Source organism: Nothobranchius furzeri, chromosome 6 (assembly GCF_043380555.1).
Source record: "Nothobranchius furzeri strain GRZ-AD chromosome 6, NfurGRZ-RIMD1, whole genome shotgun sequence".
Classification (NCBI taxonomy): Eukaryota; Metazoa; Chordata; class Actinopteri; order Cyprinodontiformes; family Nothobranchiidae; genus Nothobranchius; species Nothobranchius furzeri.
This window is the reverse complement of record NC_091746.1, coordinates 22,918,995-22,932,501: the sequence shown is the minus strand read 5'-3', so window position 1 is coordinate 22,932,501 and position 13,507 is coordinate 22,918,995. Positions and strand designations below refer to the sequence as shown.

The 13,507-nt window shown below is 45.2% G+C and overlaps 1 protein-coding gene across 1 annotated transcript; it reads right to left on the bottom strand.

The window, feature by feature from the left end:
• Positions 1–1,091: 1,091 nt before the first annotated feature.
• On the bottom strand, positions 1,092–13,428 carry cant1b (calcium activated nucleotidase 1b). The gene is made up of 5 exons (XM_015970167.3): positions 13,271–13,428; positions 3,996–4,580; positions 3,777–3,917; positions 3,487–3,690; positions 1,092–1,893 (listed from the first exon to the last, which is right to left on the bottom strand). Exons 2-5 carry the CDS (start codon positions 4,555–4,557, stop codon positions 1,523–1,525), a joined length of 1,278 nt encoding a protein of 425 aa, XP_015825653.3. The 5' UTR covers positions 4,558–4,580; positions 13,271–13,428; the 3' UTR covers positions 1,092–1,522.
• Positions 13,429–13,507: the final 79 nt, after the last annotated feature.

The following is a 13,507-nucleotide window of genomic DNA, read 5'->3' as shown; positions in this document are numbered from 1 at the left end:
CCGGGCCGGGTAGCATAGGTTGTTTACATATCTGGGTGGCCTGGTATTTTTCCGGGCCAACCAAGGCTCATTCTCAGCCCTCTTCTCGAGGGGGTCTGCTTCAGGCCGACCAGGGCCAACACGCCCACTGCTGACAGCAAATTCACACCTTCCATTAGAGCAAGCCTCTGATTGGTGGGTAGAATCAGCCCACATGGGCTTAAGACAAGGATGTGTGGAATCAACCGGGCCAGGCTGGGGCCGACTGGGGCTACCCGGCCCGGGCCGACCCGGTACAGATGGGAATGGCCCATTCGAATCCCAGCGCTAGGTGCGCACGCTGTTTGTGCGCACCGCGGGAGCAAGCAATGAGTGCGCATGTTTTTGCAGCGGTGCAGAACGATGGAGAAACGCGTTTCAATCAGCAACAGGAGAGAGTGAGTGAGAGACACCACTAAACCCAAGCGAGCGCGAGAAGAGATTTTGACAGAACTTTTTTCTGATTCTTCCAACTGACGGATTTCCGTCGCCACGACGGAAAACTTTAAACCCTGCACTAAACCCTGAGAGAGACGCTGACTGCAGAAGCAGAAGTGCTAAATAAAACTTGTGGTTGAAAGCTGGCGTGCGGTGTTTTCACATCGTCTTTTTGATGCATGTGGGCTGCTGTACCATGCAATACCTGCTCTGACCTGTGTGGCGCTACCGAGTCTTTTTTACACACGGAGCTTAATGCCAATAAATAAATATAGCAGGTATTTTAATTAAACGACACACTCAAACGTGTGATTTCAACAGATTTTTAATCATGGAGGGAACATGTTAAAGGTTAATCAACTTCTGTTTGGATTTAAGCTAAAATCATCTGCTGAAGCTCAAATTAAACCCCCTGTAGCTAAAAGATCAGTCACCTGTGTCAGAATAAGATCCACACGACAAAGCATCACACAGGTCTGAGGTGGTGTAGAAATTTTAAAAGGTTTGATTCCTGGGTGTCTGAAGAGACTCATCCTATACAAAAGAGTTAGCATGAACTTGCTGAATTTTACATCCCTGTTAAACCTACACAATGGAAACAAAATCCTAAAAAGATCTCACGGACACACAGCATCAAACATGTAAAGCCACTCGTTTGTATTTAAGACTAGAAATGTGTGAGCAGGTGGAACATCTCGCGGTCAGAAACACAAAACGTCTCCCAGAGACCTCAAAGCTTGGAGATGCAGCCTCAAAGTGTCAAATCTTTGATCTAAAAGAAGTCCAGTCACACCAGTAGTCAGTCAGGTCAGTGTGTGTGTTGTCTGGGCTAAAGCTAAAGAACCATCCTGGTTGTTAAACATCAAGCATATTCCCTACTATCTCACACAGAACAAGTTATTTTTAGGGACCAGCAGCGATTGGTTCACTAGTTCTGAATGCATCTGGTCTGGCGTTGTCTTAAAGCATCATTTCAGTATGAAATCATCATTTTGGTCATTTCTTACAGTTAAACTAAAAGGGAATGAGACAAACAGCTTCTTCAGTAACTAAGAAACCCGACAGTCTAAATAAACTCCAGCCCTTCGTACTTCACGTCTCCTATCTTGGTCTCGGGCATCACCTCGCGACCGTCCAGCGTCAGTCCGATCATGTAGGTGGCGATCCTGCCGGCGTCTTCTTCCGACTTAAGAGCTAAGATGAGCTGATCGTCCGTGCCTGGAACAAATTTGAATGAAGAGAAGCCGTGGGTGGGATTCAAAGGTCCAACGCACTGCGTGGTGACATGGCTGAAGTCTGTGGGGCAGGACAGTAGGAGGTTGGTAGCACGACGCTCATCTGCTGTCTCGTCATAGCGCTCGTGACTGGCACGGCGGGGCAGGAAGAACCAACGCTGGAGATGCTCGCTCCAAGCTGCAGATTCATGGATAAGGTAGCCTGTAGGAGAAGACAAAGGTGCATGGAGACAGCAGGACGGTGCAGTCGCTCCAAACCAGAAGAAGTACAGGATGTACTTCTTACTACTATACTACTGGAACCCCCCAAGGCACTTTACAACACACTCATTCACACCCAGGTGAGGATGAGCTACGATGTAGCCACAGCTGCCCTGGGGCATACTGACAGGTGAGTCTGCTGAGCACTGGTGCCACCGGTCCCTCCGACCACCACCAGCGGGCATGGGGTTAAGTGTCCTGCCCAAGGACACAATGACAGCGACAAACTAAGCGGGGCTCGAACCTGCAACCTTCTGATTACGGAGAATCTAAATAGAAACAACACAGCAGCCCAGAAAAGTTAAACTCATTCACTGTCAATGACGACTAATGTTGTCGTTTGCATTTTTTACTGTGTGGGCGTCGGACGAGCCCCCGCACCGTGAGAACAAACATCTCAGCTCTAAAGCCGATCTTAATCCGCGTATGTCACACGTCACGTGATCAGGAAGCAGAACTTCATGTGTTAGGAGATCGTTTTGGGCCGCTGCTGTAAAAAAGTGAGGCGCGAACTGGAAAAGCTTCTGCAGATCACAATTCAACAACGGATTATGAAAGAACGGATAAAGCTCGAAACGCTCGGATTCTTCCTGATGTAAGAAGTGAGTCTCCGCTTTGTTTTGGTCGTTTTGGCGTCGACATCATCCTAGCGCGCAACGTTCTGTGACTCTTAAAAAAAAGTGAAAACACTGTCAGCGAAGGGCTTTACTGATCATGAAACGGCTGGCAGTGGATGAGTTAAGGACCTCACTGTTGCGGCACGAGGAAATCCTAAATTCTCAGTTTTGCATCATATTTGGTGTTCTAGTCAAGTGTGAAAAACACTCAAACATCCTCAAAGAAAACGAACATGTAAATATGTTTACTTGCCAATTTGATTAGGTTTACTCCTGTAGCAGCTCTTCTCTGCTTTTATAGCAGCGCTGTTTTTCTGTGTTCTGTTTAAAGCCTGATTTATACTTCTCCGTCTGTGTGGGTGCACACAGGCAACGCCATTATGCGTTGGCACTAGAGCTCTCTGACGGGCTTGCAGAGGTTGAAGGCAACATGCCCAACTTTTTAACTATCCGTCAAAAGTGACAGAGACCGCAAGCTTGTGATTGGTCAGGACACGGCTGTCTTTACCTTCCTCAACAGCATTGCCATTGCTGCCTCAAAAAATAAAAAGATAGCCAAACATATCTAGGGGCAGATTGAAGAACATCTTGAGGAAAAAGTCCAAAAATCGGAACGTTTATTCACGTGTTACTGAAGGAGAACAAAGGAAAGCAGCAAGCATTTTATTCGTGAACCGAAATGATGGAAACCGTGGGTTTAGAGATGGCCAGCGCACAAAGAGGTGGAGGAGAAGGAGGGAGAAACTTGTTTGTGTTTGGAAATACATTAAAACAGAATAAAGACAACAGTAAATACACAAATGTACCTTACATCAGCCTTAAGTAACTAAAATGCCAATCAACAACATAAAACAATATCTGCAGTGTCCTTAGAATGTAAACCCCAGATATTTAGTCTTTTAATCAGAAAAGTCTACCTGGTGGTTGGATCCCTGCGGCGCTCCGCAGGGCGTTGTAATAAGGCACCCAGTTTTCATGCTCCACTTGGCCCTGGTAGCCAACGACTTTCACCCACTCTGGGTTGTTGTTGACCACCTCCCCAGATGTCGTTGTCCACTCCTTCCCCAGGCCTCCTACAAACAGGTGCTCATCCTTCACTGCTAGCCACTCTGCCTTAAATCCTGCACAGTCAAAATGCACATGAAGATCTCATCTCCTTACGTTTGGCTTTCTAGTTTAACTAACAATCACAAGCCTAAAGACTGACCTTTAGAGACAGAACCGTCTCCATCGGGTAATATAACCCAGGGGATGGCTTGGTTTCCCTCAATCCTGTACACAACACCTGTACGGTCGTCCACACTGTACAGGTGACCGTTGAACACCACAAGCTCTGACAGCTCCATACCTGAAGATGATGGTTACATCACATATTAAAAGGAACCAACAAACACGAATGAGATGGGTCTGAATCAGGTGCACATACCTCGTCCCTTCTCGGCCAGATGGCTCTCCAGAGTGACCATGTCAGGGTCCCATTCCACCTCCAGTCTGTCGGCGCTCTCTGAAACAGTCAGGAATCCTCGTCTCATGTAGCTAAACCATGTCTGATCCTTGGAGCTCTGTGACGCTGTGTCCAGGTCTGCAATAACTCCTATACGATAGCGAACGCCATCTCGAGTCTTCTCTGGAGGACTTAATGGATACGTGTGATTGTAAGGCTTTTCTGTTTTCTGATGCCCAGTGAGTCGTTGTCCAGTTGCACTAAAAACGTCCCCTGAAGATCTCATCAGCCCTGTTGGACATCTAAAAGCTACGAACCCTGTTCCTTGAGAACCTTGTTTTTCATCCCCTGCTGGTCGGTGCAGATATATCATCAGCACTAAAGCCAGCAGGGTGGTCACCATTATTGCTCTCCATCTCGGATGGAAGCGTAAATCTGAGACAACAGTCTGTGGTAAGGACGCCAAGGCCAGTGGGAGGCCTCGGACACCGCCTCGAAAAGAGTTCATGGAGGCATTGATGTCCTCCTCAGGGTTAGGTGACATCTTGGGATCAAACCCACTACCATCTGGAAAAACACAATCACAAAGAAAAATGTCAAACATTCACTTGGACTAATTTATTGTTTTTAAAAACACAATCTTTGGGCATTTGAAGCACTTTAGTTTGAATAAACCAGAGGAAACAACAGACGGAGACACAGAGATCTAACTGATAAATGGTCTCTTGTTCCTTTTGTTCTTTATTCAAAGCTGAACCATGTTGGTTGTGCAGCTCACAGCCGGGACGTTCAGAGCCAGAACCATGCAGCACAAATAAATACTGGTTGCTTCGTTCAGCAGGGACAACTGGACTTTACTGCATTTTTACCAAACTTTACTGTAAATGGTTTTAAAATCAGCTAGTTTAGTTCAGAGGTCTGCAACCGGGGGCTCTTCTGTTTTTATTTGATCATTTTAACAGTTTTACCATCGACTTTATTTTACAAAAACAGCAAGACATTTCCATAATACTTTATTTTCATTTCAACACCAGAACTGGATAAAAACAGCTGGAGTTAAATTGGGTTTCCGGGTAACGGTTTGTTAGGCTTTCCCTACTCTGGTCACACCGCTTTCTGACATTCAGGATGTTTTACTTTAAATCCACCACATAAATTAACAGTTTTTAAAAAATTGTTCCAAAGAAATACAAAAGCAGAAACTAGGTTTACCTAATTATTGAAATTCAGGACATTTTATTTATGTTTATTAATCTGCAGACGCTTTCATCCAAAGCAACGTCCAAGGGCGTGCTGTGATCTGTGGGGGAACCGGAGGAAACTCAAGCATGCACGGGGAGAACACGCAACTCCACGCAGAAAGGCCGCAGTCGGGTTTTCAACCTGCAACCCACTTGCTGCGAGGCAACAGTGCTAACCACTGCACCACCATGCAGACACTTTAAGACATAAATTACCAACAGTAGACAAGAGCAGTCATTTTTGGGACTGAAAGAAAAAAAATCCTATATTAAATGTGCTATATGCTAAAATCAAGTGAGAACATATTCTCCTGTGGTACGAGAACATACTCCTGTGGTACGAGAACGTACTCCTGTGGTACAGAGAACATACTCTTGTGGTACGGAGAATATACTCTCCGGTGGTACGGAGAACGTACTCCTGTGGTATGGAGAATGTACTCCTGTGGTACAGAAAACATACTTCTGTGGTACGGAGAACGTACTCTTGTGGTACGGAGAACATACTCTCCAGTGGTACAGAGAACATACTCTCCGGTGGTACGGAGAACATACTCCTGTGGTACAGAGAATGTACTCCTGTGGTACGGAGAATATACTCTCCGGTGGTACGGAGAACGTACTCCTGTGGTATGGAGAATGTACTCCTGTGGTACAGAAAACATACTTCTGTGGTACGGAGAACGTACTCTTGTGGTACGGAGAACATACTCTCCGGTGGTACAGAGAACATACTCTCCGGTGGTACGGAGAACATACTCCTGTGGTACAGAGAATGTACTCCTGTGGTACGGAGAATATACTCTCCGGTGGTACGGAGAACGTACTCCTGTGGTATGGAGAACATACTCCTGTGGTACAGAGAATGTACTCCTGTGGTACGGAGAATATACTCTCCGGTGGTACGGAGAACGTACTCCTGTGGTATGGAGAATGTACTCCTGTGGTACAGAAAACGTACTCCTGTGGTACAGAGAACGTACTCCTGTGGTACGGAGAATGTACTCCTGTGGTACAGAAAACGTACTCCTGTGGTACAGAGAACGTACTCCTGTGGTACAGAGAACGTACTCTTGTGGTACGGAGAACATACTCTCCGGTGGTACGGAGAACATACTCCTGTGGTACGGAGAACGTACTCCTGTGGTACAGGGAACGTACTCCGGTGGTACGGAGAACATACTCCTGTGGTACGGAGAACATACTCCTGTGGTACAGAGAACATACTCCGTTGGTACGGAGAACATACTCCTGTGGTATGGAGAACATACTCCGGTGGTACGGAGAACATACTCTCCGGTGGTACAGAGAACGTACTCCTGTGGTATGGAAAACGTACTCCGGTGGTGCGGAGAACATACTCCGGTGGTACGGAGAACATACTCCTGTGGTACAAAGAACGTACTCCTGTGGTATGGAGAATGTACTCCTGTGGTACAAAGTACGTACTCCTGTGGTATGGAGAATGTACTCCTGTGGTACAGAAAACGTACTCCTGTGGTACAGAGAACGTACTCCTGTGGTACGGAGAACGTACTCTTGTGGTACGGAGAACATACTCTCCGGTGGTACAGAGAACATACTCTCCGGTGGTACGGAGAACGTACTCTCCGGTGGTACGGAGAACATACTCCTGTGGTACGGAGAACGTACTCCTGTGGTACAGGGAACGTACTCCGGTGGTACGGAGAACATACTCCTGTGGTACGGAGAACATACTCCTGTGGTACAGAGAACATACTCCGTTGGTACGGAGAACATACTCCTGTGGTATGGAGAACATACTCCTGTGGTACGGAGAACATACTCTTCGGTGGTACGGAGAACATACTCTCCGGTGGTACAGAGAACGTACTCCTGTGGTATGGAAAACATACTCTCCGGTGGTACGGAGAACATTCTCTGGTGGTACGGAGAACATACTCCTGTGGTACGGAGAACGTACTCCGGTGGTACGGAGAACATACTCCTGTGGTACGAAGAACGTACTCCTGTGGTACGGAGAACATTCTCTCCAGTGGTACGGAGAACGTACTCCTGTGGTACGGAGAACATACTCCGGTGGTGCGGAGAACATAGTCCAGTGGTACGGAGAACATACTCCAGTGGTACGGAGAACGTACTCCTGTGGTACGGAGAACATACTCCTGTGGTACGAAGAACGTACTCCTGTGGTACAGGGAACGTACTCCGGTGGTATGGAGAACATACTCTTGTGGTACGGAGAACATACTCCTGTGGTACAGAGAACATACTCCGGTGGTACGGAGAACATACTCCTGTGGTATGGAGAACATACTCCTGTGGTACGGAGAACATACTCTCCGGTGGTACGGAGAACATACTCTCCGGTGGTACAGAGAACGTACTCCTGTGGTACGGAAAACATACTCTCCGGTGGTACGGAGAACATACTCCTGTGGTACGAAGAACGTACTCCTGTGGTACGGAGAACATACTCTCCAGTGGTACGGAGAACGTACTCCTGTGGTACGGAGAACATACTCCGGTGGTGCGGAGAACATACTCCGGTGGTACGGAGAACATACTCCTGTGGTACGGAGAACGTACTCCGGTGGTACAGGGAACGTACTCCGGTGGTACGGAGAACATACTCCGGTGGTACAGAGAATGTACTCCTGTGGTACGGAAAACATACTCTCCGGTGCTACGGAGAACATACTCCTGTGGTATAGAGAATATACTCCGGTGGTACGGAGAACATACTCCTGTGATACGGAGAACGTACTCCTCTGGTACAGAGAACGTACTCCGGTGGTACGGAGAACGTACTCCGGTGGTACGGAGAACATACTCCTGTGGTACGGAGAACGTACTCCTGTGGTACGGAGAACATACTCCTGTGATACGGAGAACATACTCCTGTGATACGGAGAACATACTCCTGTGATACGGAGAACATACTCCTGTGGTACAGAGAACGTACTCCTGTGGTACGGAGAACATACTCTCCTGTGGTACGGAGAACATACTCTCCGGTGGTACGGAGAACGTACTCCTGTGGTATGGAGAACGTACTCCTGTGGTACGGAGAACATACTCTCCTGTGGTACGGAGAACATACTATCCGGTGGTATGGAGAACATACTCATGTGGTACGGAGAACGTACTCCTGTGGTACAGAGAATGTACTCCTGTGGTACGGAGAACATACTCTCCGGTGTTATGGAGAACGTACTCCTGTGGTTCGGAGAACATACTATCCGGTGGTATGGAGGACATACTCATGTGGTACGGAGAACGTACTCCTGTGGTACAGAGAATGTACTCCTGTGGTACAGAGAACATACTCTCTGGTGGTATGGAGAACGTTCTCCTGTGGTACAGAGAACTGACACTTATTACAGTAGTTTGTCTCCAGCATTACAGGAAGCATGGGTGTTTACCAACTGATATTTATTATTATTTTATATAAATGAAGATAAACAACACCGTGTTACATGTTACTCCCCAGGCTTACACAACAAAGCAAACCATTTTAAAACATCGGCATATTCTGGTCGGGGACCCATCCCTGAAGGCGTTTTTAACGTCCACCTTTATTCGTTTACAAGAGAGCTCCAAATCTACGAGATGGAGTTGTGAAAGCGAACGTCCTGCCTCCACCAAAACCGCTAACTCTTGCTCCTCTGCAGTTTGAAATGACTGAAACTGCTCAGTGTCACAATACTGTGAAAAGTCCTGAATGTTGATATCCTGGAACAGGAAAAAGATTTTCTGTTGAGGGCATTATTACGTGTAATTTTAAAAACATCATTTATTCATTGTAATGTTCCTGTGATAACGTATATATTTGTAAAACAACTAGACCACTTAAAGAATCAGTGAACATAAGAGCTCAGTCAGACGTAAGGATTTGAACTATCCAGTAACACGTCATTTCCATGATTGTTCACATCCTGGATCTTCACTGATTCCAGTGGATTGAACATTTCTCTTCACACAGAGGAGGTAACTGATAAAAAAACTGTCAAAGGGAACTGTTCTGGATCTACACTCTAACCACTGCGACTGAATCAGGACATTGAAATGTCTGTATAATATAATATAATATAATATAATATAATATAATATAATAAATATAATATAATATATAATAAAGATAATATAATATCATAATATATCATATCATATAATAAATATAATATAATATAATAAATATATCATATCATATATCATATATTATAATATAATAAAATAAATATAATATCATATAATATATCACATAATATATGGTGACTTTTAATGTAACTTTATTGCCTTTATTGGCTTTTCTAGCTTGATGCCTGCAATGTATTCATCTCTTTCTCTTGATAGATGATTTGGAAGTGTTAGCTTAGATAGAAGATTTTGTTAACTTCTTGGGACTCCATCCCCATAATGCCTTGCTGTGTGGAATTGACAGGTGTTCAACATCAGCTGTTTTTCCTTTAATAGGAACTCTGAATGAGCATTTAAAACTCCTGATGAAGGTCTGTTGACCGAAAGCTTGAATAAATACATTTTCGCAGATTGAAGTGTGCGGATTTTGTTCCTCTTGATAGATGAGATGTTAAAAACGTCTAAAGGTTAGACCTCTGGCTGAGGTCATCATAGTTACAGGTGACACGCGTAAACAGTGAAATGTGCACCTTTATCACACTTATAATCTAGTGTTCTGTTGCTGAGAGTCGTGCAGACAAAGTAAAAGCACAGCCTGGAATGGGCTACAGGCAGCAGCAGCTCAGGAGGTAGAGCAGGTTGTCCAGTAATCAGAAGGTTGCAGGTTCGATTCCGGTTCCGGGCAGAGGCTGGTGGCACCTGTGCTCGGCAGCCTCGCCGCTGTCTGTGCGCCCCTGGGCAGCTGCGGCTACGATGTAGCTCATCACCACCAGTGTGTGAATGGATGAATGATGCACTGTAGCATAAAGCGCTAACGACAGGTAACAGGTCACAGGTAAGGTGACTAGACTTGCTGAAATGAGAGCTGTGCTTTGTCTCTTCCTATTTTCTTGTCGGACACAACATGTCGAAAGGTTTTTGGTGAGGTGTAGGGTTAGTACTGCACAAATGCTTTCTCCATAGTAATAATTGCCTGGAGGCGGTTTGGTTTTACCCCACGGGAATAAACCATCTAACACAAGTGGCCTGGTGCTTTCCAGCAGCTCTCCAAACACACTTTTCCTATAACAAACTCTTTAAACCCAACATAAAAACACTTGACCAAGTAACAATGACCTGACTGTCACTAATGAATACATGGCCCATGTTTCCTCTCCCTCTGCACCACAACACCGTCTTGTTCGGACGAAGAATTAAATTATTATTCACCCTTTCATCGCTTCTTCTCTCCTGAACACACAGCAACCATCATGCTGTTGTCCCTCGCACGCATCCTACAATAAAGTCCAGCCCCAGATCCAGCATGAATGACTGTCCCCGAGTCCCCTCCTCCTCTCTACAGTCTCAAGTTTCCCTCCTTTCCTGTGAAACAAACAGCTGGACGTTTAATAATGGATTACACACCGTGAAGTCTCAGTCAGGGGAAAAGCTCTAGTTCAGATTAAACTTGAGAATACGATAATCGGCCTTGAAAAAGTTTTCATTTGCTGTCTTTGCTTTACAGCGCATCTTTCTTCCGTGTACCCCCGGCTTAACATGCCACTTTATGTTCCTAATAACGGCGTTGCAACTATGGGAAAAGTAATTAGATTACTCTGTAACCTAAAAATAACACAGTTATACTTAAACACCTTTACTCCTAACGCTGCTCACTTACTTTTAGAAATGATGTACCTTAAAGCAGTTTCCAAACATCAGAATGACCCGGCCTTTCCACCGGATTCGTAAGCGGAGTGTAATGTAATAGACGACTTTTACCCGTGAACGCCCTTCCCACCAGGAGTGTTTCAAAGGCAGCTAAGGCGTTCCATGCAGCTGGTCCTGTGAGGTCATTAAATCATCGGAGAAATGTGTGGTAGTTCACGGGATAACAAGTAAAAACAAAGATAGCAGCATGTGTCCAACCTGTCTGGTTTATTTTCTGTTCCGTTTAGCTCGGCTACAGAGGTTTAACAGGTAATGTACTTTTTTACTAGTTAATTTAGGAGATTTTCGGATGTTTGGATGCTGCTTTCGTGTTTGACAACCATAACATCACCTTCATGTAGACAGAAACACGTTTTCAAGAAAGAAAGAAAAAGACTTGCAGCACAATCGGTGTGCTTGTTTCTGACCACAGCAGCTGGTGTGACCAACTCTGAAAGGCGTTGATCAGAATTTGCAGATCACGTTTTTTTTTTCATGGAGATCCGCCCCAGATTCTCCTTCCAGTCGGCAGCCTGGGAATCCAAACTAGGAATCAAAATTTAAAAAAAAATTGAACAATTCCAGCAAAAACTAACAATTAGTCCCGATTCCAATCGATGCTCAATGCCCAACCCTAACTGCTGCGTACTACGCTTCGCTGATGTTACACAACACTTACATGTCCCGTGGAAAAGCCTGGCTAGAACAGAACCATTTATTCCCTCTCATGAGCAAAATATAGTTTCTGCTGGAGGCACAGTGGCAATGAATTTATCTACTCCAAGCCTCAACTTACAGGAGCCTGGGGGCGGGGTGGTCGTGGCCAGCTCGAGCTCGTTTTCTTAAATTGACAGAGCCCTAAAACGGCTCATTCTGGAAGGCACTGAAAAAGTCAAGAATGAAACTTCTGAAGTCACTTGACCTGAAATGGATTTAGTGCAAAAAAGTTCATGAACATGTTTTGTACTCTGCTTCCATACTTGTCCACAGCCTTGTCACCTCAAGAATCGACTACTGCAATTCACCTCTATTTGGTTTACCACAAAAGTCCCTCTACAAGCTCCAACCGGTCCAGAATTCTCCTGCACGCATCATTTCTAAAACCCCTGTGAGTCACCCTATCAGCCCTGTCCTGCAACAGCTTCACTGGCTTCCTCTTAGACAACACATAGATTTCAAAATCCTTCTCCTCACATTTAAAGCTATCCATAACCTTTCTCCCCCATACCTGTCTGACCTCATTCACATTATCTCTCCCATCCGTTCCCTCAGATCATCATCCTCTATCACTCTCTCTGTCCCCCCTTTCCATCTCAGCACTATGGGGAGCAGAGCCTTCAGCAGCTCAGCTCCCCATCCAGAATTATGGATGGCTTGAGGGAGAGAATTCCAGAGACGAGGAGCAGAGCTGCTGAAGGCTCTGCTCCCCGTCTCTGGAATTCTCTCCCTCAAGCCATCCATAACTCTCGACTCGCTCTCCTCCTTTAAATCTAGACTAAAACCCACCTGTTTCAGACCCACCTATTGCTAGTGTCGCCTTTTCCATCTTCATTGATTTTATTATCTAGTTTGTATTTTTAGGCTTGTGTGTGATTGTTGCTGTTTTTAACTTGGCTTCTTTGTTGTTATTTTATTGCTGTAAAGTGTCCTTGTGTCCCTTGAAAGGCGCTTTTAAATAAAATGCATTATTATTATTATTATTATTTATTATTATTATTATGTACTGAACATGCACCTTCTGATATAAAGGACATAAATCAAGTTAATTACTATATTATTATGTTTCTCTTAATGGTCTTGCACAGTAGTGTCCAACCCTGATCCTCGCGAGCCATCATCACCCTGAACATTTTACAGTTTAGAGCATTCAAAGTTGTTGCGTGGCGCATGTATGATGACATAAATGTCAGTGAGAGACTAGAAGCGATGCCTGCCTCTGCTTGAACACCGAGACAGAAGACCCGGCGACACTTTAAACATGTCGACAGAGCCAATTCCGTATTTTATAAAACCCAAAATTACCAAACAGCGGTCTTAAACGGCTAAGAAACGTCGTTCTCGAAACAGTTTTTTCCCCCTGCGACGCTAGCCATTTGGCTAGCCCTAGCTAACAACTGGAGCTATTAGCAGCTTAACGTTGTTAGTTATAAAAACGCGTAACTCGATAAAGAGTTTAACTACCTGGTTTGTGTGACAGACGTGACTCACCTGGTGTAGAGGCGCTTTAATCCCGCTCTGCTGTCCATGTTTGACCGGCTGCTGGTTAGAAGTTAGCCGGTGGACCGAGTCCTGTTCTGAGGCAGGATCAAATTAACGTCTTACATAATATTTCACAACACCGACGACTGTGTTCGGTGCTGTCAGTGGGGTGAGCTTACGTTTAAAAAGTGACACAAATAAATAATTAACACTCCTAAACCGTTACTGTTGTCCTTTGGCTGTTAA

What these genes read in the sequence shown, in the direction of transcription:
- cant1b (XM_015970167.3), bottom strand. Translation starts at nt 4,557, where the DNA reads ATGTCACCTAACCCTGAGGAGGACATCAATGCCTCCATGAACTCTTTT. An exon ending in TCTGGCCGAGAAGGGACGAG is followed by an intron (nt 3,918 to 3,995) that starts GTATGTGCACCT and finishes CATCATCTTCAG; the next exon opens with GTATGGAGCTGTCAGAGCTT. An exon ending in AGACGGTTCTGTCTCTAAAG is followed by an intron (nt 3,691 to 3,776) that starts GTCAGTCTTTAG and finishes TTGACTGTGCAG; the next exon opens with GATTTAAGGCAGAGTGGCTA.